The 25808-nt window shown below is 35.8% G+C and overlaps 1 protein-coding gene across 1 annotated transcript in view; it reads right to left on the reverse strand.

Moving 5' to 3' along the window:
* Positions 1-25808, reverse strand: part of LOC135225447 (neuromedin-K receptor-like) — a 260592-nt gene that overhangs the window by 172281 nt on the left and 62503 nt on the right. The window contains exons 2-3 of the mRNA XM_064264770.1: positions 8683-9124; positions 7697-8100 (exon numbers count right to left, since the gene is read on the reverse strand). Of these exons, the coding sequence (XP_064120840.1) occupies positions 7697-8100; positions 8683-8790 (512 nt within the window). The 5' untranslated portion in view covers positions 8791-9124. The remainder of the gene's footprint in view (positions 1-7696; positions 8101-8682; positions 9125-25808) is intronic.

Here is a 25808-nt window from a genome sequence, read left to right on the forward strand (position 1 = left end):
TTAAATAGAAATCCCCATAGAAATTTGTCATTGTGTTCTTACCTTAATAGACCTCCTTTTCAAAATGGTGATTCCGGAAAGTTAATCTGATGAATAAGGGAATTGAGGAACAACCATTCTTTGTTTGTGCACTCGTGCGGTGATCTTTTGTTAATGTGATGTTTTTTATTTATTTAAGTATTTAGCCATGTATTTTATCTGTATGATATTCTTTATCAATTATGAGCACTGTGCTTTCTTGAAAGCTTGCTTAACAAGTTCACTGAGTTTTTCGGGTTTTCTATATGAATGTTTTATAATAATAATAATAATAATAATAATAATAATAATAATAATAATAATAATAATACTTTATTAAAAGTAATGGCTACTTCAGCAGCGTTACACTTGTAGAGATTCTTCTCTATTTTCCGAATAGCGGCTTTTTCCGTGCTACTTAGACAGGCTAGTAGAGCGCCTATAGAGGTCATGATCAAATACAGTCAAAATTGGTGTATATATTTGAATTTTACAGATAAATTAACGATATATATTTATGTCTCTCTCTCTCTCTCTCTTTCTTGAAGCAAGCGAGCTTTCGTCTGGAGCTGCCAGACATCCTCAGGCTGGGAAGCTGAGGGTGGACTGATCTTGGAGCGGTGTCCGTCCTCGTTTATATTTGGTCTTCATTTTCATTGGTGGCTTGAACCAGGTCTCAAGCCACTTTCCCCGCGTTGATGGTTGCGATGCTGTAAGGCACTCATCAGGAACTCGACCGCGCCTCCCAAGTACACGTAAATAACGGGTATTCAAATAAATTAATAAGCAGAGAAGTCCGTACAGCCTTGGAGAAATGGTACGGTAGTGAGAGCCCGCAACCCCACCCCCAGGATAATATCAAGCTGTATTATAAAGCCTTCATGAGTTCACATTACCGTGAAGGAGAGGACTCAGTTAAGAAAATTATTCCTGAAAATGTATCCCCGACCAACGACACCAAAAATATCGACCTGATTATTTACTACCAGAATCGGAGGACGTGCGACCTTATTATGAAAAATAACCTCTCTCCATAGGTACGAGACCCCCTGAAGCAGACGCATGTGGTGTACCAGTATACATGCCCAGTCCGCGGTTGCATCGGCGCCTACGTTGGTATGACTACCATGCGCCTGTCGAAGAGACTCTCATGCCACACCCAAGAGGGGGCTATCAAGAATCACGCCTGCACCAAACATCAAGAGGCCATCTCCCGGGATGTGATCATCCAAAACATGAAGATCATTGGGAAGGCCCCTGATGCCCGTCGGTTACGCCTGCTGGAGGTGCTTCTCATCCAGCAAGTAAAACCTACACTAAATACGACGCAGGAAGAATTTCTCCTCCCTACGAGTATGAGAAGACCTGCCACCAACAATGACACCAACCAGCACGATAACTCCACGGAAGACAACGCCCCCGAACGAGATACTCCTGCAGCTAACCATAATCAAGTTAGCCGTGACGTCCCGCAGCGTAGCGAAACGCCCATCAACGTAACCGCGCCGCTAAGGAGGTCCAGGTGGCTGCAGGACTTACAGCATCGCAACCGTCAACACGGGGAAAGTGGCTTGAGACCTGGTCCAAGCCACCAATGAAAACGAAGACCTACCGCCACCAGCCAATAGTAGATCAGCATGGGGCAGACCCCCTGCTGTCAACCCCAAATATAAACAAGGACGGACACCGCTCCAAGATCAGTCCACCTTCAGCTTCCCAGCCCGAGGATGTCTGGCAGCTCCAGACGAAAGCTCGCTTGCTTCAAGAAAGAGAGAGAGACATATATATATATATATATATATATATATATATATATATCTATATATTATATATATATATTATATATATATTATATATATAAGAATATATAGATATATGTACGATATATTATATATATACATATATATATTATATATATATATATATATATATATATTACGTTAATGACTTTGATAACTATGGTATCATAGTTTATCTGTAAAATTCAAATTTATACACCAATGTGACTGTATTTGATCATGACCTCCATAGGCGATCTACTAGCCTGTCTAAGTAGCACGGAAAAAGCCGCTATTCGGAAAATAGAGAAGAATCTCTACAAGTGTAACGCTGCTGAAGTAGCCATTACTTATAATAAATTATGCTTGAGAGAGGGACTGCTTCCTAAATAATAATAATAATAATAATAATAAATAAATAATAATAATTAGCGTATTTTTCTCCTAGATGGAATGACTTTTGCCTTCCTCATTGATGTCTATCTTATTAGATAAGTGTTTGATTGAATAGTTGATTTAGATAAAACACTGATATTATAACAGCAATGGTAATTTAATTGTCGTTAACGTAATATTAGACTTCTTGAATTAATTTTTCTTCTCTATTTGATTTAAAAAAGTTTTAATATCCTCTTCCCCGGCATGAAATTAAAGTCAGTCGTAAAGAGAGTGGCATATATATATATTATATATATATATAATATATATATATTATATATATATATATTATATATATATATATATATATATATATATATATATATATATACTATATATATATATATATATATTGGTGTATTTCAATGACAGTATATATTGTTGTGACGTCAAGGTATAAAAACTATTCAGAAATTTGATATCTAATTCTTTTTATTTCCTTACTTTTTTCATCGTACGTTTATTATTCTATTGAATTTTCTTTATAAGGAACGCAGTTATCGGCAATATAAGAAGAAATGTTGGAAATATTTCCCGGTTCTCTGTTTTCTATACTCTGTTTTTTTTCATCTGTCCATCCGCCTGTGGTGTTTTTGTATGGTACCACTGCGTCCCGGGCTTTAGATAGTAACGCTATGTGTAAGTTTTAGGTAAATAAAAGGATATCTGGGTGTACATTTGCAACTGAAAAGTGTTTTAATAATTTACTGTATGCGAATTACACCGTTAATATTCGAAATAGGATATTATAATCGTTGAATGTAAGCTGAATGTAACTATCTAAGCCGGGACGCAGTGTTACCATACAAATACACCACAGGCGGATGGACAGATGGAAAAAAACAGAGTATAGTTACTTCGCTCGCTTGAACCTGCAAGTAATCGTTCTGGATGATGAGCCTCTTGAAAATAAGCGTTTGTTTGAATTCACAGTGATTCATAAATTTGACTTTTCGAGACGAAAAAGTATCTGGGACTTTTCCAGGGTCTTCAAGGTAAGTTATGGGTCTTGTGATATGATGAAAAAACGGAAGACCTTCTCAAGATGAATCCGCGCTTGATAAGAAGTTGGAAGAACGGTTTCCTGGTTTTATTAAACTCCTGTAAAACTGTCTGTCTTGCTGGTCTGTATGATTTTCCCTGTCACCGATAAAAAAATGGAGTTCTTTCATCGCCGTCACCATCATCACCATAAGTTTACGGTGGTTATGAAGTTTATAATACTGATGATTATATTTTACACCCGATATATTTCCGTACCCTCATTATATTACTCATCATACTTTAATGATACTGTCTGAATCCTCGACGAAGATAACAAGAGTTTCATCGCCAAAATGGTTCCAAGATTTCGTTTCACCGTCATCATCACCAGCATAATGGCTATACTTTGTTGAAGATAATGAAAACTAAGATGAAAGTGACAGTAGTTTTAACTTCATGTATTCCCCTCCCCAGGCTACATCATCTTACTTTATACGTATAATGGGCGTTATGTCTGTCCGTCCGTCTGTCATTCAATCACGGCCATACGGCTGGTCCGATGGGCATGAAACTTGGCAGGGTTATAGTGGGGACCCCTAAGATGGTTTATAATGGGGTTTCATCTTACCTACCACCCCCTAATGGGCGTTGTCTCCGTCCCTTTCAAGGGACTGTTGGAAAACCGTAACTGAAAATTCAAGCAAAACATAAGCCTGCACAGCAACCGTCGAAGCGACTCCTGACGTTAAAACGGACAATCTTATTATATTGGGCGTTATGTCTGCTAATCACTACAATTACTATACTTAAGTAATAATGAAAATGATGATGGTGAATATAGTTCTACTCAGCAACAGTTATTTGTATTTCCAGTATATTACACTGGTCTGCATGATATTTTTATTGGCTGTATGGTCTCTTTTGCGAAATATATATGAAAAATAGTGACTCGCTGTGTTTTTTATTCATCTCTTTCACACCAGGATGTCAAGTTACACAGGGACGTTACTTTTCTCTCTTTGTATAACATAAGTAAATGATAAAGTATATTACTAATTAAAATACTTACCTTTCATTGACTTGAATGCTAAATCTAATATATTTTTCTTTATTTTAAAACTGTCAGTATGTCTAGAGGCTGCATAAATTTACCAGATATTTTTTGCCATGTCTGAGGGGAATTCGAACTTCAGATTCCCGGAGCAATATTATTTTGCTTATTTAGCTTATTTTGGTTGCTTATTTTGGCTGCTTATTTAGCTTATTTTGGCTGCTTATTTAGCCTTTTTTGGCTACTTATTTAGCTTATTTTTGCTGCAAATTGGGAGACCAGGAGAAGCCATTGGCACCTCACAAAGCTTGCAAGAGTGACATCAGTGAGCTCCAAATGTGGTCAGTTGGAAATCTTAATCAAATGTATGGCCTTTGGAGTGTCAATGGTATGGCGGGAGCAGACGAACCACTTTGATGCCTGCTACTTTTGTATGACTAAAGTAGCTGGATTTAAGACTGCAGATCGCATGATATACTCAAATATTCCATCAGCAATAAGGATTGTTCCACACGCTAATGATATTCCTGCACCTGTCCCACCTGAGACATGGGAAATTTCAACAAATTTGACACTAGTGATTCTAATGAGATGGAAATAGACTATTAACCACCAACAAATGATCATCCCAAACTCTTTGACCAAGTCGAGCTCAATGGCTTGGTTAAAGACCTTAGCCTTCCAAAAGAAAGTGCACAGCAAAGGATTATTGAGTTTTCTATTCAAATATTTCTGGCCTTATTGAACACGTGGGGTGCCGTACAAATTAAATGAATGGAGGCTCTTCATTGATTCTTCTTACAGAAGTATAAAGGCTGTTCTTCTCTGCATTTGTAACACTGCTGCATCTGTGCCAAAATAACTGCAATCAAGTACATAATCACAATTTTCTCATTTGCGGTGATTAGAATGTTATTGCTCTTGTACTAAGTCTTCAAGGGGGATACACTAAGTATCCCTGTTTTCTGTATCTATGGGATAATCAGGCGGACAGCCAGCACTATGAACAATAAGACTGGCCACCAAGAACCAGCTTCTAGTTGATCTTAAAAGATTCTGCTGCCACCACTTCACATCAGATCATGGCTTTTGAACAATTTTGTGAAAGCTCTGAACAAGAATGGAGCTGCTTTCAAGTACTGGAGTCAAAGTTTTCCTCGTATAAGTGAAGGCAAGCTGAAGGCAGAAATCTTTGTTGGCCCTCAGATTCGGGAATTGATGAAGGACAACCAATTTGGGGAAGCATCAGCAATTGTCTAGGTGAATGCCAGGCTTTCCTTCAAGACCTACTTTTTAGTTTCCAGCAACTTGGTTCTAGAACGAGGGTGAAGATGCACTTTTTACACTCACAACTTGACAATTTTCCCAAGAATTGTGGGGAACACTGTGAGGAACGGGGACAGCTTTCCACCAGTATATTTGCACCATGGAAACTCGATACCAGAGCAAATGGAATGTCAGCATGATGGCGGATTGCTGCTAGTCATTGAAACGTGATGGCCCCGATACACAGCACAAGCGGAAATCAAAGCGGTCCTCCTTCCTTTGAACCAATATGTAGACTATCCATTAGGACAATTTTTTTTTTTTTTACATTCATTACATTTGATGCTGATGAATAATGAACGTGGTTCATTTCATGTTGATTTGGAATACATATGTTCGTAAAAATAACAGAATGTGTTTTTCCCTGATTACTTGCTTCATTTTGATAAAGTAACAATTTGTTAAAAATTCAAATTTTTTATTGTCTTTCATTTGTATTTTAGTCAACATCCTTACGTGACAGCAAAATGGTTTCGATATTTAAGATCCGCAACCCGAGAATATAACATTGCATCCATGAATAAAAATAAAAAAAATTCAAAATGCAGGCAAGTGTTATTGTCTACAAAGTTACTCTTCCAATTAGGGCTCAATCTTTAGGATTGTTGTAAAACCTAACGTCCCTTAATGATACTAAACTCAATGACAGAAATTATGGCATAAGCAGTTTTACGTCATTACGCTAATACCTCATTTTGTTAACTTGTCTCTAGCCCATGTGTCTATTTCGAATATTATCTTTGGCTTTGGAAAGTCTCATAATCCTCCTGTATTCTCTTTTTTTTTCCATTGTCTTCTTTTTATTTTCCTTGCCCTTTTTGCGGCTTATTTCTTTCCTTCCTCATTTCCCATCATCATTATCTGTTTTGATTTCTGGTCTTGTTCATTTTAAAATGCACTCAACATGGTTTCTTTATTGGTGACCCCCTTACTTGTTAATGCGAAACAGAAAGCTAATTTTTTCAGGCAGCTATAAGTTCAGGTATGCAAGACATGCAAGAGGTTTTCTGCTAAAGTTAGCATAAGAAATAGACAGTTGCATGTTTTTTTTCTTAAAACCATCAAAGTTATTGATACAAAAGTCATGCCGCGCTAGGAAGGTTTCTAGCATAGGTGAGCCACTTGTCAGCAATCTGTTTGCAGAGACGACCCGAGTGGGAAAGTAAAAACATTTGTCAGGATAAAAGAGTTATGTACAAGTGTTCACATTTATGGCTTTTGACCAGTTGCACTTCACGACTTCAATTTTGCATCAATAAAGAAATATCGTTGGGTCTCTGGTGCAAAGTTTGTGAGTTTGATACTAAAAGGCGCCAGATGGTGTGACACCATCTTTAATGAGTATGAAAGCTTAATTGTTACATAATGAACATAGGAAATCTCGGCAGATCATTATTCGTGTAGTGATATTGATATGTGTCACTGATTGGTACTGATTTATAACGCTCGTAAATTTTAAACGATTTTTCCCCGTTGTCTACTCAACGCCATCAATTATGTTACACAACGTAAAGGAGGAGAGAATGGTGAGCTTTTCATTATTTTTCAGTTTGCAGTTTCATTTCGTCTTCTTGGAAATAGAGATTCAAATGTTTCAAACCTTTCCCAAAAGCTAGCGTTCCTTCTCTTTGAAGTTTCGTGAGAAATCTGTATCTTGCAATCGATGTGAACTAACACCCAGCTTACAGTAAATTTGCTTCGTATGGTCTTAGCGTTCATTGTTAGAATTTTCACAGTGTTCCTGTCCTTATACTTATTAATTTGTAAGAGTCCTTACTTTGATCTCTCTTCTTGTATAATAATTAGTTTTTTCCCTCTCATTGTTTCTTTGATTCAGTCGCTCCTCTTGAATACATTTTTGGTGTGTATCTATATCAAGGTAAGTGATTTTCTGTGTGGTAGTTCAAATGCGTGGTCCGTTGTCCATGCCATTTTATTTTTTACTTTTACAGAGTATGTAAGGGTATTCCCAATTCACAAGTAAGGACACATTTGGTCGACATATATTACCTTTCTCTCTCTCTCTCTCTCTCTCTCTCTCTCTCTCTCTCATTTTACTCGCCACACCTAATACACCAAGACACACCTCCCCCTCACTCACCTCCTGCCGAAGGCTAAGACGAGGATAACGGTGATGTTTCCCACCAGACTCAGCACAGCGGCCAGGGAGTAGATGAAGATGAGGAAGGCCTGGATGTCCTTCGACACAGCCTCCAGACTCGGGAAGACCGGAGAGAGTCCCAGATTGAGCAGCGTCAAGTTGAGCCTCTTGGCTCGCCCTTCGAGTGTCAGGTTGTCGTCCGGCAGTTCCAGCAGTGTTTTGGATGATGGGGACAACGTCGGTCCCGGGTTGTAAGTATTCGGGATCGTGCCATTGAAGTTCTCGAACGTTCTCAAAGGTGGGAAAGAATCCCCCGGGGGCACTCCAGTGACGTCACCGTGCATGAAGCCTTCGTTGCGATCGTAATTCATCTTGCTGCGCAAGTCAGACAGCAAATTCATTAACTGCAAAAGAAAATCAGTTAGTATCGCACTGAATAAATTAAATAAAAGTTGTAAAGGTGAAAAAAATAATTTCTATGGTTTTTTTTATTCAAAATTTCAATTTCGTTAACGGTTGACTATGTCCTGACAAAAGAGGACATAAAGTAACTTCCCTAGTTGTACAAAATGAATCAGTTCTTGAAACTTACACCAGACTTTAGGAGTCTAGTGAGACAGCTCTGGGTCACAAAAAGATTCGATGAACAGGTATACAATTTTAGTCATGAACTCTTAATACAAGCATTCATAATTTAAAACATATGACAATAATTTATATTCTCGATTCTGAGGAATATTGCATCGTAAGCACTTTCTAGAAACTTGCCTCTTTCTATCGGTTTTACAATTTATGGGTTTAACAAGAATCGCCATTTCCCTCCGTTCTTGTATAAATTCTCATGAACCCTGGATGGCATTCGTACGTTCTTAGCTAACCTGCACGATTTTATAAAGCAGAAACAACTTGCATCACATCGGTCACTTGTATGGTTCTGTGCACCAATAGGTTTTCTCAGATCGATGGATCGAAAAATAGAAACTAACCTTTTCGATTTTGTGATTGGGCTTTTCAGACCCATCGGAGGTCAGAAGCGACAGGAACAAATTTTGAAGCTGAGAAGTAACTTCGGGACTGGCTTTGGCCCTCTGCATCGTCGGGGTGCCATAGGGTCTCTCAGGTCAAGCATAATGACCTCAGATGACACTACTCGAATGACGTCCCATATCGGTCTAAGAAGTCCAGTTACTGCGTAGCGAGCTTCGTTCAGTCGTTTAGTTGCAGCCGCGATCGTGGACGCTTTTGTGACAGGCCTCGTTCTGTTACACCAAGAGTCCTAGACGATTTCATGAAGGGTTGGTCGAATTCCAGCAGCAGTTAACGCTCACCAACGGTCTCGTTCAGTGGCAACGCCAGTCACGGACGTTTAGTGTCTGTTGTCATTACTCTTCGTGCGTTGTCTTCCAGCAGGTAGTTGTTCCTATCGTTCTGAAAAGAGGTGAAATATAATCTAGATAGGTTCTCTGTAAAGACGTGGTATCACTTTTCATAAATCAGTATCGGAAGAAACGTGGCTCGTAATTGGATATTCCTTAATTAGAGTATTACGTTTCATGTTTTCCCTATTTTTATTCATCCATTTGCGAAGGACAGTTATAAAAAAATTTTAATAAAGTAAACGTGGTCAAATATAACAACAAAATTGGTACACATGCGCGCATGGTACATGCATTTGTTTACGAAATGGAGAATAATAAACGTTAGATTAGTGTTTCTCCTCCATTATTTCCCATTCTTTTGCCCTTTTCAGGAAAATTATACCCGTAAGAAAGAAATACAGAAATGTTCTTTTTTTCTGCTCGGAAATGCTGCGTTGCAAGTTTGCTTAATATGTTTAAATTGCCTGTGTAAACTGGCAAATATTGTTCTATACGAAGTGATCCGCTGTCAATGGGAAAAAAAGCTAAAGCATTTATCGCATTACCGAGAAAGCCAGCTCTCCTTTCTTCCTTTCTCCTTTTTATCGAAAAATCTTATTCAAGACGATTTCTGGATTCAGTGAACAACCGGAACTCCTTTCATAACCTTTGGCATTTTAATAATTATGAGTCAGAGCTCTTATATATTCATAAAAAGATGGTATTTAAACCCATTTGAAGTATCGGTAGCAAACAATTTTTTTTTTACTTTAATCAAACCTAAGGAAGAAATATTAGATTTGAGAGGGGTCTCCAATTAGAGGCGTAGCTTCAAAAAGAGATTTCGGTATCCCAACGCTTTTATTAAGGAATGAATCTAAAACAAAGAAGAAATTCAAGGCCTTAACTTCAAAAAGAATGCAGCCTTTCGGTTATATAAAGACCTACAAGGGGAGGCTTTCGTGGTAATGACGTGATTCAAGAATTTAAGGAAAGGCCAATTGCATGGGTCGTGATGAAAAAAAGAGGAGCTCTGAGTCTAACTGGGCGAGTCCTCGGGATAAATTAAGAAAAGGTTTACTGCCTCTAATAATACTTTTGAAGGGATCTAAGGATACAGGTAAAAATGCTGAGGAAAAATGAGCTATTCTGAAGGAGTGTGGAAAGGATCGTCAGGAAATACTTGAATGCTAATGAAAAGGATCTTAGGAGCATATCTGGTCGGTTCGGTGAGTTTTGTTTGAGATGAGAAAATCTTTGAGATGTTTTTGGGGAACTGAGATGGATTTCTGATACATCTTTGACTAAATGGAGGAATCTAGAAGGATATTTATTATGGAGTAATTGTAATAATCAATCACAGTGCCGTCTTAACTTCTCGATTACTGCACACTCTTTAGATAAGCATGTCATGACAAAACCTAAGATCCCAGCAAAGATCCAAATGACGAAACTCTGGCGTCCGTATCAGGATTCGAACCTGCATTCGGTATATCAGAACGAGATCACGAGATCACGTATTCAAAAAGTGTGAAGGTATGGAGAAGTAAAAAGATTATAATCTTTATATTTATATGAATATCAGGTAAAAGAAAAGACCAGTAGATTATGGATATATATACATACATATAATATATATATATATATATATAGATATATATATATATGTATATATATATAATATAAATATATATATATAATAATATTAGATTTAATATACTTATTTTTAAATAATATAATATCCATAATCTACTGGTCTCTTCTTTTACCTAATATTCACTTTATTTCTCCATATCTCCACACTTTTAGAAGAGAGAGAGAGAGAGAGTAGGTGGGATGTTGTAGACATCATTTAGGAATCTGAATTGAAAGATATGTGATATTGCGGATATCTTTATGGGACCAAAAATCCCTTTTGAAATATTGTGGATATCTCTGTTGCTCCTGTATAAGGATATCTTTGAGGATCTAAGGGAAGTCGTGTGGGAAGCTGAGAATATCTCGGGAGAACCTATTAGGAGAAAGTATACGGGATGTAAAAGAGACCGCTGTGTTGTCCTAAAAGAAACAAGAAGGAAGAAGATAATAGAAAGCAAAAAGGGGCCATCAAAAGGCTCCAAAACGACCTCGGTGCTCTTTTGTCCTTCACTTAAGCTCTGTTCTATTAAACTAAAGGACTAAGGAGAGAAAATATTCCATGGCTCCTATTAGCAGGAATAATGAGAAAAAACTTATTTTTTCTTCCGCCCATTTCATTTTTTAGACACAAATCATAGTATATAAAAAGAGAATGAAAACCGAAGGCAAGGTAAACTAATGTATGACGTCGGGAAAATCCTCCCTGAACTTTGACCTTCCAAATTTCCTTTAATTTTCTCTCCAGTTCCTTTTTCGCGGCTAAGCCAGGGCGCTCATCATGGCCTAAGCTTGGTGTAGACCTCGCCATGGCCCAGTGTCAACACGTTAACGTCAAGAGAAGCTGTGGTCTCATGACATATAAATGTACCTATTCAGGACATATTACTCTTTCTTTCGGCGTTGGGCTTTGTCCTGTTCTTTTGGCGCTTGCAGCAGACGCGGAAACTTTTGTTGGAAGATAGTCAAATCTTGGTTCCACTATTTTTGGCAGGAGGTTCTTGAATGATACGTTTAAACCTATTCACTTTCTTTCTGAAACAGACACATGAGGATGTAAACTTTCGAAACTGATTCTTCAATTATGAGCATTTTCGTTATTGACTTATTCTTCGTAGGGAGGTAGTGCCGTCAGTGCACCTCATGCGATGTACTGTAGGTATTACCTAATGTTCTTTGTAGCGTCCCTTCGGCCCCGGTTATATTGGAAGTTCTCATTATATTGAGCCGGTGAACAGTATATTTATAACATATCGTAGATTAGAAATGTGAAATGATTGAAAGTTTCAGAAAAAATTGAAATTTTCAAGTGGACGGAACATGAAATGGTATTGTTTTAATATGTCAGTTACCCAAAGCGAGGAATAATTTGATTGAATATTCCTGACACCAGTTCGTACATCATTTCATGTCAACGTGGGTATGAAATTTTCGGTATTTTAGATTTTTTTATTATATAACTTGTACTCATTCCCTATTATGATGACAGTACGAACTATTTTCCATGCTGTAAAATGTGCAGACGATATAATTTTGAATTCACTATATATTTGATCTCAGAGTCGTATACATGATAGTTGTTGATCTTTTTTTTTTCATGTATGCTTTGATTTTTTTTTTTTTTTTTTATTATTGTTCGGGGTACCTCTCATATGGTACACGTTTCTGACGGAGATTCCTGTAACCTTAGCCTCGCATCACTTATGGAATGTGCATATGTTGCCTCTGTCGGTTTTGAAGATATTAAGTACCTTCAACTTTCTCTCTCTCTCTCTCTCTCTCTCTCTCTCTCTCTCTCTCTCTCTCTCTCTCTCTCTGTACGACGTCTAGTAACTCCTTCCAGACGTTAAAAAACATGGTTTGTGGAACACTGGTAGAATTGCATTGTCTTTCTGTCTGACCCCCCATCTCGAACACTCAGACTGGGGTTTAATATAGAAATTTCATAAAACTTAATTAATAGATAAAGTGGTGTTAATTTTTTGCTTTCGTCTTCTGTTTTCCAAATTTGTTGTACAAAATGATATGCACTCTCGTCAATATTGTATGCGTTAACTGACTATTTTCTGATTACTAGTCAAATAACATGACTTGTTTGTTCCATTTTATGGGTGAAACATTACAGATTCAAGTAGTGCTCCCAGTGGCGGGATCGACTCCATGAAGTTAACAAATAATGTTGTGTCTCTTCTCTCAGTATTCAGTGGCCTGCGTGCAGTGGTCCACACCTGGCCTCGTTCTCTACCCTTCCACACTTATGTACCACTTTTGCATTATTGAAAGAAACCACAGGAATTCAAAGGAGTGTTTGAAATGAAGTGGTGCGAATCTCTTGGAAGTGAAACTTCAACCGGGTTGAAAAGGCCTCATTGGGGACATTTTCAGAGATTTTCTAATTGATTTAAGATTAATGTACTTTTGGAAGGAATTTTTCTCATAATTATTTCATAATTGTATTTATATCTGGAATTATATATTTGAGAAATTTTCCTTTTGTGTCTCATTTTGTTGGTTTTCACAATATTGCAATACTTCGTTTAACGTAGAATATATATAAGAATTGTTTTTGTACCTTCTATTCATTATTTGCTATTTATAATATTATAATATTCGCTCTAATGCAGATTATTTGTTAAAGAAAAAATCGCGCGCGTGAAGAAACTGGAAGACATTCGCAATCTTTTATAATTGTATAGGGGAACTCAGTGACGTACGCAAGACGAAATCCTGGCTAACGAAGAGGAAAAAACACACATACCTAGTTAAGGGGGATAAGAGGATTCCAGCGGACTTGTGTCTATACAATCCTCTCTCCGTTTCTTCCTCGTGTGTAATGTTGTAATTAGCCTATAAAAATGTCACAAATTCCCAAGGAAGGGTTTCTAATTATAGGAACAACTTAGGGATACTGCATGGTACCACAGTTCCAGGGGCTTGCAGGAGTTACAACTTTTTGCTTTAGAAGTATGCGAAATTGGGCCCTTAATCTCTCTCTCTCTCTCTCTCTCTCTCTCTCTCTCTCTCTCTCTCTCTCTCTCTCTCTCTCTCTCTCTCTCTCAAAACATTCACAATGTCGGAAGTATGAGCAACGCGAACTTGTACACAAATCATTTTAATTATTCGCTATATATATATATAATATATATATATATATATATATATATATATAGATAAGATATGAGTGAATAGATAGGATAGATTAGATAGATAGATAGATTAGTTATGAATAGAGATAGGTATATATAATCTGGTAATATATATCATATATATAGATACGTTTATTTATATTATTTATAATTTTATTTTTTTAATATATATTTATAAATAAAGGTATATATGTAATATATAGAATAGAATAATAATATTATTATAGTATATAATATATAATTTATTTATATAATAAAGATGTATGTATATATTGAAAGATAAGTGGACAAAAATTAGAAATAAGTTAAAATCAGCTTATAAAGTTATCGATAAAGAGATGAAGAGAGGGTCTGGGTGCTAGCCTTCAGATTATGTGACTGTATTTTATTTTTCTTTTCTTTGCTTATTTATATTACTCTTCGTCTCCGTTTGGGTATCACCTGTACACCGCCTGTCCATTCACCCGTCTGTCGACTGTTTCCACATCTGTATGTGTTCCCCGACAACATCCATTCATTGAGATGTTAAGCCCCAAATCTTATTTGCCAATTTGCAAAAGCTGTTCCCGTAAATGGAAGTCTCGATTCCCTTACTCTCTTCACCTTTTATGCAAAAGCAGTCTGATCTGGCGCCTCGAGAAAGCCGTCCCCTACTGAAGGCACTGGAAGGCTTGAAGGATAAATTAATCCCATTCAGCAAAGTTTTCCTCCCAGAAACAGGTGCGTGAATACTGCTGGAGTACGAAGGGTGACGACTGAGGTAGAACGCCTATATATAGGCGGCATTGCCCATTCAGTGGCCAAGCCTCTATCATAACCAGGCCTGACCCTCGAGGCACTGTTTCCAAAGGGCCTCGCTTCTCCAGTGGCTATTTGATTATTTTTCTGGACATTGTTGAGCCTCTTGTGTGCAAGTTGCAGAACTGCAACATTATCAAGAAAAGAATATTGTTGACGTTTGCGGTAGTCACCGAACATTATTAACAACCAGTCACTCTGCTGATTGATTGGTTTGCTTTTGAGGCGAAAAGGTTGAATTCACCTCTGATACCTAAGTAGAGTCGAATCGCCGAATTCTTCCAGTATATAATGTCTTAAGTACCGATATCAAGAGTAAACATTTCATTTTTTAAGAAAATGTACCATTTCTACACTCGTCTATGATCACAATTCCTGTTAACGATAACCCTAATATATATATATATATATATATATATATATATATATATATATATATATATATATATATATATATATATATATATATATATATATATATACACACACACACACACACACACACACACATATATATATATATATATATATATATATATATATATATATATATATATTATCGTGTCAAATATAAATCTATTAAAAATTCGTTCTTGGTTGATCATAGAAAAATTAAACAGTTTGCATCCAATCCTCAAGAATTTACTGTAATTTTCTGGTCGAGTGCTTTAGGCGCTGCGGGTTTTCCCGCCTTTGTTCATCATTTGTTGCTGTGAAGTCCTTCTTTTCTGTTGATAAATACAGCTTCTTGGATTCTTTTTTTCAACAGGAAGTTATAATAAAGTCCCTATTTTCTTTTCAAAATATTTTCTTTTAAAAAAATTCCATATACAAGTTACTTAGCACTGGGGACAGAGGGTGTATTCTAATAATGCGATGGAAAGGAATATCATTGAATCTAGCTTTATAAAAGAAAGCTACAACAATAATATGAACATCAATCAAGGAATGTATAAACTTGATCCTTTGATATCAAAAGAAATTTGTAAATTGTTTAAGTTTTAAGTTAGGCTATAGTGATGTATGGAAATAGGATTATTATATCTGTAAACACAGTAAGGGGTCAGTAGAGCTAATGAGATCTCCAACACCCCCTCGCTGACACCTGTCAGGTGTGGATTTGTTGTCTCCTACGGTAGGTACCTTTATACGTAGTGTCCCTTGAGAATTTTTTTTAAATTTTAGCCAAATGATTTTTGAAAGCCTCTCCTACCTTGACACCTGCCTGTAGGTGGATCTGTAGTCTCAAACGGTTGCGTGCATGTTCGCCAGTACTGTCTCTGTAGTAAATATATTTGTGACTTCTAATACTATGTATCAGTCTTTCGTCAATGGCTTGGAAATAAAGTCGAAACCGGTCAGGACCTACACCCCGCCACTTATTTTTCGCCTGTGTGGATATGTGTGATAATTGAATCACGTGCTAAAGTGATTATAATCATAAGTATATATATGTATATTTATTATAAATATTGTATATATTACGTAATTTGCCACCGGAGGTATGATGCTTTCGTAACACAGAGTTAAGGAAATAATTTATTTATTTCTCTACAATACCAACCTTTTTTCCAAAAATAAAAAGGCATACGTCTCTCATCTAAGAATAACAATAGAAATGATTTATGTTGGCCGAAAAATTGATGACTTGTGGTTGTATCGCTCATTGGATTGTGTTCAGTAATGCCGATAATTTTATTGTTGTTTTGCAGCGTCAGAAAGGAGATAATTCACTCATTGTTAGAGTCGACAGTACTAGATCATAAAAATCTCTCTCTCTCTCTCTCTCTCTCTCTCTCTAATGGATCTCAATTAGAAGTAGCGTGTTTCTGCTCCCCAGCTAATTATCAATGAAGTATCCCCCTGCCAATGATTTCATGTTATTGACAAATTTATGAAATGGTGAAGGAGGTCATTATTTCTGGATCTTTTACCTCGTTAGGTATTTGTCGTCTCTCGTTACAATCTTGGCGATGAAATAAAGGAAGCTCAGCAGAAAAAAACGGATGAGAATACGACTGTTACTTTTTACATGTGAGTTTTTATTTTTCATCGTTTCTTCTTCTTCTACTTCTTCTTCTTCTTCATCTTCTTCTTCATCTTCATCTTCATCTTCTTCTGCTTCTGCTTCTTCTTCTTCATCTTCATCTTCTTCTTCTACTTCTTAATCTTCATCTTCTTCATTTTTTCATTTTTTCTTTATCTTCATCACTTCTTCTTCCTCTTCATCTTCTTCTTCGCTCCCAAAAACCGTTGGTAACTTTCTCACTTTTATATAATTTCTCTTCCAAGTTTTCATTATATTTCGTCTCTTAATTTGTTCCACATTGTTTTCATCGTTTTAGATTATGTTGTTTATTATCGTTTCCAAGATAAACGAGCTTTATCCAAAATTTTTCTTCTTCACTTGTAACCTAGTGAAAGTGACATGTTTTCCATAATTATACTAATATTTACAACCTCTCCGTTAATTTTATTAAGAAACACCCACAAACACAAACGCACACTGTCTCATACACACTCACATTATCTATATATGTATATATATATATATATATATATATATATATATATATATATATATATATATATATCGTATGTGTATTTTGTTTTCATCAAGGGGCCGAGAAGGTTATCAGTATCTATGTAATTATAGAACTTTAGTATATACATATTATATAATATATATATATTATTATATAGTATATTATATATATATTATATATATAATACATATATATATGTATATATATATATATATATATATATATATATATATATGTGTGTGTATATATATATATATATATATATATATATATATATGATATATATATATATATATATATAGTACTTAACGTATGTAAATGGCTGTGACAATTTCTTTTTTTCCGTGAAGTAACCACCCTGTAAGGCAAACTTTATTATATATATATATATATATATATATATATATATATATATATATATATATATATATATATATATACGTATATATATATGTGTGTGTCTATATTTATACATATACATATGCGTGTTTTGCATAACGTCGAAGTGTGTTCCATCACTTTTAAAAATTCAGAAAAATAGGTTTATATACTACCATCAGTTGTCCTATTGCATTAACTTACTTAAATTGCTTACATTTCCTTTCATTTACACGTATTGAAACTTATTGCTTTCTATCTCGTATAAAACGGAGACGCAAGTAACAAGTATTAGCCTCAGACAAGAGTGTCTTAATCCGCATCCCTCATTCGTTAGATTCGAATCTCTTCTTATTGCCAACCTCATCTTTTTTGACAGCAACAGAAGCACAGTCCGACGACTTGACACATCCTGAAAGTCCTGTTAGGAGGTAGCACCGTCTCTGAACCTCAAATGGTGCGTTGTAGGCCGTACTTATGGTTCTTTGGAGCATCCCTCCAGCCCCTTGCTGCAACTTCTTTCATTCCTTTTACTGTACCTCCTTTCATATTTCTTTTTTCAGTCTTTCTTTCCACTCCTAACAATTATTTCATAGTGCAACTGCGAGATTTTCCTCCTGTGACACCTTTAAAATCTTTTTTACTCTCTCTTTTAGCGCTGAATGACCTCATATGTCCTAGTGCTTTGTCTTTTGGCCTACTTTGTATTCCATTCCATGCAGCCAAAATGGCCCAGGCAAGACGAGAAGACATCAAATAGACAACCTGTTGTACTGCTTTATAGGTTGAGATTACGAGAGTGATAGTCTCAGCTTTTTCTAATTAGTTCTTATCAACAACTAAGCAAGTAGCATCCTGTCATGCCAGTAATTTAGATTATATTAATTACTTTGTTTCTGGAAAACTTCAGATAAAAGACGTTGAACCTTTGTTATGTAATTCTGTCTACATTACTGGGGTAATCTCAAATTAATTACTTGTCTAGTTAATTAATAATGCTTTAAAGCTGTTGACCCAATCCCAGTTCTGTTTATTACACCTGTGGATCTTGTCATTTTTCTTGTGAGTCAACGATTTTTAGAAGGTTAAGCTTTTTACAAGAGCTGCACCTCTTGTATCTGTAATCTTTGAAAGCAATTGTGCGACGTATTCGCAATAAGACATGAAACGTATCAATCACCCCGTCCGACAAACTCACAAACAGATTTTCATCTGTAGCTGTATGCATATGATCAAGTTTTAATCGATTTACATACCATAGCTAATGTGTGTATGAGCAACAGCGCAATTGCCCCGCCATACAAAATTGCCCAATAAGTTAGAAAAAAGATAAATTGCAAGAGATTATTACAAGTTAACAAATGGATACGTGTTCAGAGAGTAAGGTCAAACCGTCCATTAGAAACTTTGAGAAACGACGTATTGATAAGTTAGAAACCTGAACAGAACATCCATTCAACATCACAAATGTAAAATACTCAAGGTGATGCAAGATGCCCGTAGGATGTCACACCAATAACAATTAAATTCATTCTCGTTGTTTCTTGTATTCCATTATAATTTTTGCACGTTAATGTGCTCTATTATTTCATTTTATTACTACTTTTTTCTTTGCTTATAAAGCTGTAGGGTCTTTGTAGTTTTGTCATTTGTAAAATAATGGTTTTTTTTCTGCCTTTATTTTCACTGTTGTTGCACTTACAGTGAGATGGTGTAGTCATTCAGAATTTTGCTCTTTGATACAAATAGTCCATATTTTATACATTCATTTTTACTCCCCTTTTCCGTTGATTTTTTTTATTTTTTTTATTTTTGTATTTTCGCTTATTTTATCGAGTTCCTTTTCAGTGTACCTCGAGTTGCTTTCGTTATCTATGTTAAAGAAGAAATTTTGTATCCTTGTACTTGTGTTTATAGATATAGAAGTATGGGTGCGTTTGTTGTACGTAGGTAGGGTAACAGTTGTGTATATGATTAGAAAAGAGGGATGAAGAAAAAAAGTTTAGAAAATTCGATTGATAAGTATTTCGGCCATTGTAAAAACCACTAAGTTACCGTTTATTATTGAATTTAATGAGTGGTTTTTTTTCAGGTTTTTACTATTGTTTTACGTTCAGTTTATTTTCATTGTGATTTTTATATTTTACCCGTGAGCATTTTAACAACTATATTTGTGTGGTCCTAGGTAATCAGCTTTTATGACGACGTGTTTTGCGAGTCATTAATTAAGTGCTTCCAAATACTTTCAACGGCATTTTGTAAGCCGCCTTTAGTCTGCAGCCAAGGCGATCAAATTTTTGTGTCATTCTAAAAATTGCGCAAAATGTTTGACTGCCTTTGTAGCTGTAAGAAATAACCTCACTCTCCTGTAAGTTCCCAGTAAATTAATAGATACAGCAACTCATAGAGGTAAATAAGCATTCACAAGATTGTAGCCTCTCCTATAACGAATGGAATTTAGTATCTACTGTTTATTTGTCATATACTTTGGATATTTTTTTTTCGGATATTTTTTTAACGAAGTAAAATGTTGATTATCATTTTATGAATATCACAGTGGACATGTATTGTTATGGAAAAACAAACGAATTGCTATTATTTTTCCGCCTGTGGATTTTGGATGCATTATAGTTATTTATCCAGTATTATTCTGCTCGTTTGCGTTTACGGTCGAGACGCCGTTGGGTGACGTTGCCATAACGCCCTTCCAGAGATTTTCACTCATCACCAGGTTCGCGTCAAAATGGGATAAAATCTTGAAACAAAACCACTCCGGTCTATTATTATTATGACTAATGGTAACCATCACTTTTGTGAAGTTTTTTTTTTCTTTGCCATCATGATTATTATTAATCGGACTTACTCATCAGATATTAGCAATATCTAAGAGGAAGTAACCGTATGGTTGGTTCCTTGACTCTTTAGAATATTTGGTAATTCATTTTGAAGGGCATAGGCTACAAACATAGCACACTACCAAAACTCAAATCCAGATGTCTCTTTAAGTAATAATATTTCACATACGAATCAGTTTTGATACATACATCACATACAAAGTTGAATAAACATTGTGCTATTATTGTGAGAATGCGCCTATCACAGCCTTATCAAAATGTATCGAATTCAGCAGATATATGTGAGAATGTGTCTATCGCAACCCTCTCAAAATGTATATGAATTCAGCAGATCTTCGAGCTTTCTTGGCCCACAATTTTTACTTTAACCTCGCCCCAACTCGCTAGATTATCCAGAAGTGTTAAGCAAACGGGAAGATAAGTTGCTCCCCAGTCATACTGTGCGCTCTTAGAAGGCCTGTCTTATGTTATTATACATGCAGCTTTTGTCCTTTTATTTCAGGCTTTTCACGTAACAAACTCAGGATACACGACCCTTTTTGTTGAAATCCAGACCATTCTTATTTTATCATTACTGTTATCAGCCCTCTTACTTTCTAAGTACTAATAGGCCCCGTTATTATTTTGATCACTTTTAACGGCTTAACAAACACATACAGTCATATATATATATATATATATATATATTATATATATATATATATATATAGGATATACAGTTTAAGCTGATCACTTGATAAGAATGCGTTAGTGACGGACCCACGGTCTAAGAAACAACAATGCCACAAACACACACACACACACACACACACGACACACACCACACATATATATATATATATACATACACACACACACACCCGCACGCTCACACCCACACACACAAACACACACACACACCCAACACATTATAATATATATATATATATATTCATAATATAATAATATATATGTGTGTGTGTGTGTGTGTGTGTTTTGTGGCATTGTTGTTTCTTAACCGTGGTCCGTCACTAACGCATTCCTATCAAGTGATCAGCTTAAACTGTTCGTCACGTGGGCTACTTAAAGTAAATGATCCACACTCTAAATATTTCCCTTGCTTGTAAGTCCCAATTATAATGTTTATGTTCGCAATAAGTAAATATTTCTGTGAAGTATGTTTGCATGACCTTGCTACCCTTCTAAATGTGACCTAAGCAACGACTGTACCTTTTAAAGACTGGAGAAAATTGAGGACAGAGAAAATTTTATGAGTGTATTATATATATATATATATATATATATATATATATATATATATATATATAATATATATGTGTGTGTGTGTATGTGTGTTTAATTTCAAATCTCCAGCCTGTCATCTCAAGGTCACCTGCGGTAAGGAAGATTGAGTTTAGTGCTGATTGGGTGATTCCAGGGAAAAGATGGAAAATGGGAGGCAAGGCTTCAGAAAATTGTATTGAAGTAGAGCGCGAAGGATGAAAGGAAGTGGAAGAAATTGGGTTAGAAGAAAGAGGGGACAGTCTGTGTGAAGTTAAAAGACTAAGATAGAAGGGGAATCGGGGCGAAAAGAGGATTTAAGGAGTCAAAATGGAATAATAAGAAGAATGCTGAAAATGGCTGACAGTAACAAGACAGACGTATAAAAGGAATAAAAGGGGCAATGAGAGTAATAAAAGACTAACATACAAATGACCGGAATTAGAAAAAGGGGACTCTTGAAGAACACTCGATAAAGAAATAATTAAAACACAAAGGGTTAAGAAGGGTGCGAAACGTCATTAAGCGAAACGAAAGGGTAATAAACATAAGACAGCGATGAAATTAAAGAAAGGAATCAAGGTAAAAGTAAAAGAAAGGAGGAAGCAGGTCTTGTGAGGAAGCGATGCGTTCATGTGTCAAAAGGCGATCGGACATGAGCCGATGTATTTCATTCCCGTTGGTTATTTTAGGCCATTTAAATATCCTCATGAATATTGTACGAGACCCAAAGGGTGAAACACAAGAGCTGTTTTTTTTTCTTTCTTTCTTTTTTTGTGCTGGGCCATTGTACTAATGGATTTGTACCCTTTGCCTGAGATATTCTGTTTTTCTGTTATATTGAAAGTCTTGTGAGGTTAATATTCCCGCGTTTTAACCGCATTCATTAAAGTCATGATACTTTTATTGTGTCCTTTTGAGTCTTTGTTACGCAAATCTGTTTAAATGAAAGACTGCTTTTGCAGCATGTCCTGATGTCGTTCCGGCTAAATGGATACCATAAAAGGAAAAGAAAAAGTGGGACTCAGTAAATTGGGAAGACAGTGTAATTCATGCATATCTGACGCAAGAAAAAAAAACCAGTAACGGGTCCATGTGCCCCCGCCCTACCGCCCCCCCAACCCACCCATCCCTGAAACATGACAAAATAATTCGTACTGAATATATAGGCAATAATAACATAAATGGGAAATAGAAGAAATAGGGAAAAACATTTTAAAAAATCTAGCAGAGAATAGTATAATGTAAAAAAAATTAATAACAGTAATCTACTAATTTATATATATTAGATTATATTATATAATATATATATATATATATATATATATATATATAAATGGGAAATATAAAAAATAGGGAGGGAAAAACATTTTTAAAAAATCTAGCATAGAAATAATATAATGTAAAGAAAAAATTAATAACAGTAATCTTAATTTTATATATATATATATATATATATATATATATATATATATATATATATATATATATATATATATATATACGTATATATGATAAAATTGGCCCCCCCCCGAAATTTTTCTGGATCCGCTATTGCTCCAAAGAGAAGCTCCCCACAGCAGCAAAACAAGTCATAAACACACGGATGCAGCTATTATCTCTTACATGTGAAAGATGCCAGAAATAAATTCAAGAGCAGAAGACGAAGCTTTGGCTAGACTGGATAATCGTTAGAGCGCGCGACCAGTAAGTCATTAACTTCTATTCGACCTGTTTCTGGCGTCTCTGCTGAAGGTTACCGATGTGTGTTAATTTTTGGTGCGTTTAACTGTAGTGTGGATGTACCCAAAGACTGCGCTGTCTGTTAAGTAAGTGTGAGAGGAGGGGTTTGCCTGACGAAAGAAACAGTTTCTCCCCGAGCTTAGCGAGCTGCGTCTAAATGAAGTAAGTGCTTTGATGAATATATACAACTGAGAGTGGGCATCAATGTCTTTTTTTCTTCTTCATAGTTTTATTCTACGAATGGTTTTACGTAACACGTTTATTCACAACCCAGGCAATAATTTCTGCAACCTTGTAAGGGGATTTTGCCATCACTGCACCTCACGCGGTGTACTGTAGGCATTACGTAAGGTTCATTGTGGCGTCACGTCGGCCCCTGGCTGCAACCCCTTTCATTCCATACACTTTGCCTCCGTTCGTGTTATCTTTCTGCCATCTTATTTTCCAACTTCTCCCAACGGTTGTTTGATAATGCCACTGCAAGGTGTTTGTTCCTCCTGTTACACCCTTTAAACCTTCTACTCTTTCAGTATCTCTTTTAGTGCTGGATGACCTCATGGGACCCGGCTCTTGGCCTTTGGCCTGAATTTTATATTCCAGCTCCAATTTCGGTCATTGCTGAAATGTTTCCTGATGAAAATGACGACAGTTGATTGTAATGTGTCTACGAAATGATTCAGTACTTGTACCATGAAGAGACTACTGCGTAATACACGAGAAATTATCTGAACGGCTGAAGGTTGAAGGTAGGAGCTATGGCCTTATGCGTGGTTTTCCTTCATTTCTATAACCTTCCTTCTTTTAGAAGACCCGTTCATTTCTGCATTCGAGGGCAGATCTGACTTTTTTTTATTAGCTTGTTACCTCTTGCCCATTAGGTGATCTATGAATGGTAACTGAATTATACGCTCCCGGGGATTTTTCACAAAAATATCCAATGGTTGAATGCTGGGAACTATGAAACGACCTATCTTGTTTCCAGTTATTCACGTGTTTCTTTTTTTCTTTTTTGTTTCTTTTTTTAATATTCTTCATTGGCCTGAATACGAGCTTTTCGAAATATTGCTTGTTTGCAGTTGGAAACAAACTCGGAACTCTCCAGAAATAGGAAAGAAAAATCATCCAATGGGAAATAAAGAAAAGGTAAACATGGTTCAGCAGGTTAAAGGTGATTTTTGTTAGTTATTAGTTTATTCATTTATCTGTTTGTTTATTTATTCGTTATTTTTTTGTTTTCTGCTGCTATGAGATCCGGTTCTCTCTCTCTCTCTCTCTCTCTCTCTCTCTCTCTCTCTGAAATGACAGAAAAAGATAAGGAAAACAAAGAACAAGATAAAAGTATGGATGCAGAGATACTCATTGATACTACATATGAGGCTAATAAAGCAGCATAACCTACGAAGAAATAAATTACGATATTGACCAACACAAAAGAAAATGCCGAAGAGCTCTACCGCAGATCTACACAATGACGGGAAAGAGGAAAAAATATACAAAAAAGACAAAGTCTGCAACCTTTTGAAAAGAGGGAATTGCAGATTTGGAGAAAAATGTTACTACAAACATCCTAAGGTATGTCACAACTATATATATAGGTAAATGTGCATACCTAGATGGCTATGAGGATGATTGCAGAGATCTACATCCAAAAATATGCAAAAAACCTAAAAAAGAAGGAAAAGGATGTAAGTTCGACATAAATGTATATGCACCCTGTAGCCATGAAAAATAATCAAATAAATAACCAATCAAGTAATAAAATCCAAAAAAAATAAGAAAGAGACAAATAAAGAGAGGAATGAAGAATATCAGGTAAAAAGAAAAAAGCAAGCCATCAACGAGATAATTGCAGAGTTGTCAGCAAAAAATTTCAAATGCATCAGCTCCAAGATTTCTACTCAAGAGATAATAACTGTTTTTATTATGCAAGAGGATATTGCAGATATGGAGAAAATTGCAGATTCAGACACAAAATGAATAATATGATGAAGGAAGAACAAATATTATGGAAAAGTTGGATTTTTTAATGTCAGAATTTCTGGAAATGAAAAAAAGAACAACATAACCAGAACGGAAAAGGAAACAAATGGGTCAAATCCGTTATTATTACCAAATATTAAATGAAAGGAGAAAACAAAAACGCAAACCATCATAGTAATGAATGCGCAGGGTTTAGTTACGAGTAACTCAAAAAGAAAATAGAGTACTTAGAACGAAACTAACCCAAATTGAACAAAAGAAAATAGATATAATGAATATAAGTGAAACCTGGTATTCCCAAGAGACTGGGAATGATGATCAAATAAAAGGGGCCCAAACGGGTTCCAAACTTATAGATCAGATAGAAAAAATAGGAATCAAGGGGGAACCGCAATATATGGGAAAGACAAAAA

This window comes from Macrobrachium nipponense, chromosome 13 (assembly GCF_015104395.2).
Source record: "Macrobrachium nipponense isolate FS-2020 chromosome 13, ASM1510439v2, whole genome shotgun sequence".
Taxonomy (NCBI): Eukaryota; Metazoa; Arthropoda; class Malacostraca; order Decapoda; family Palaemonidae; genus Macrobrachium; species Macrobrachium nipponense.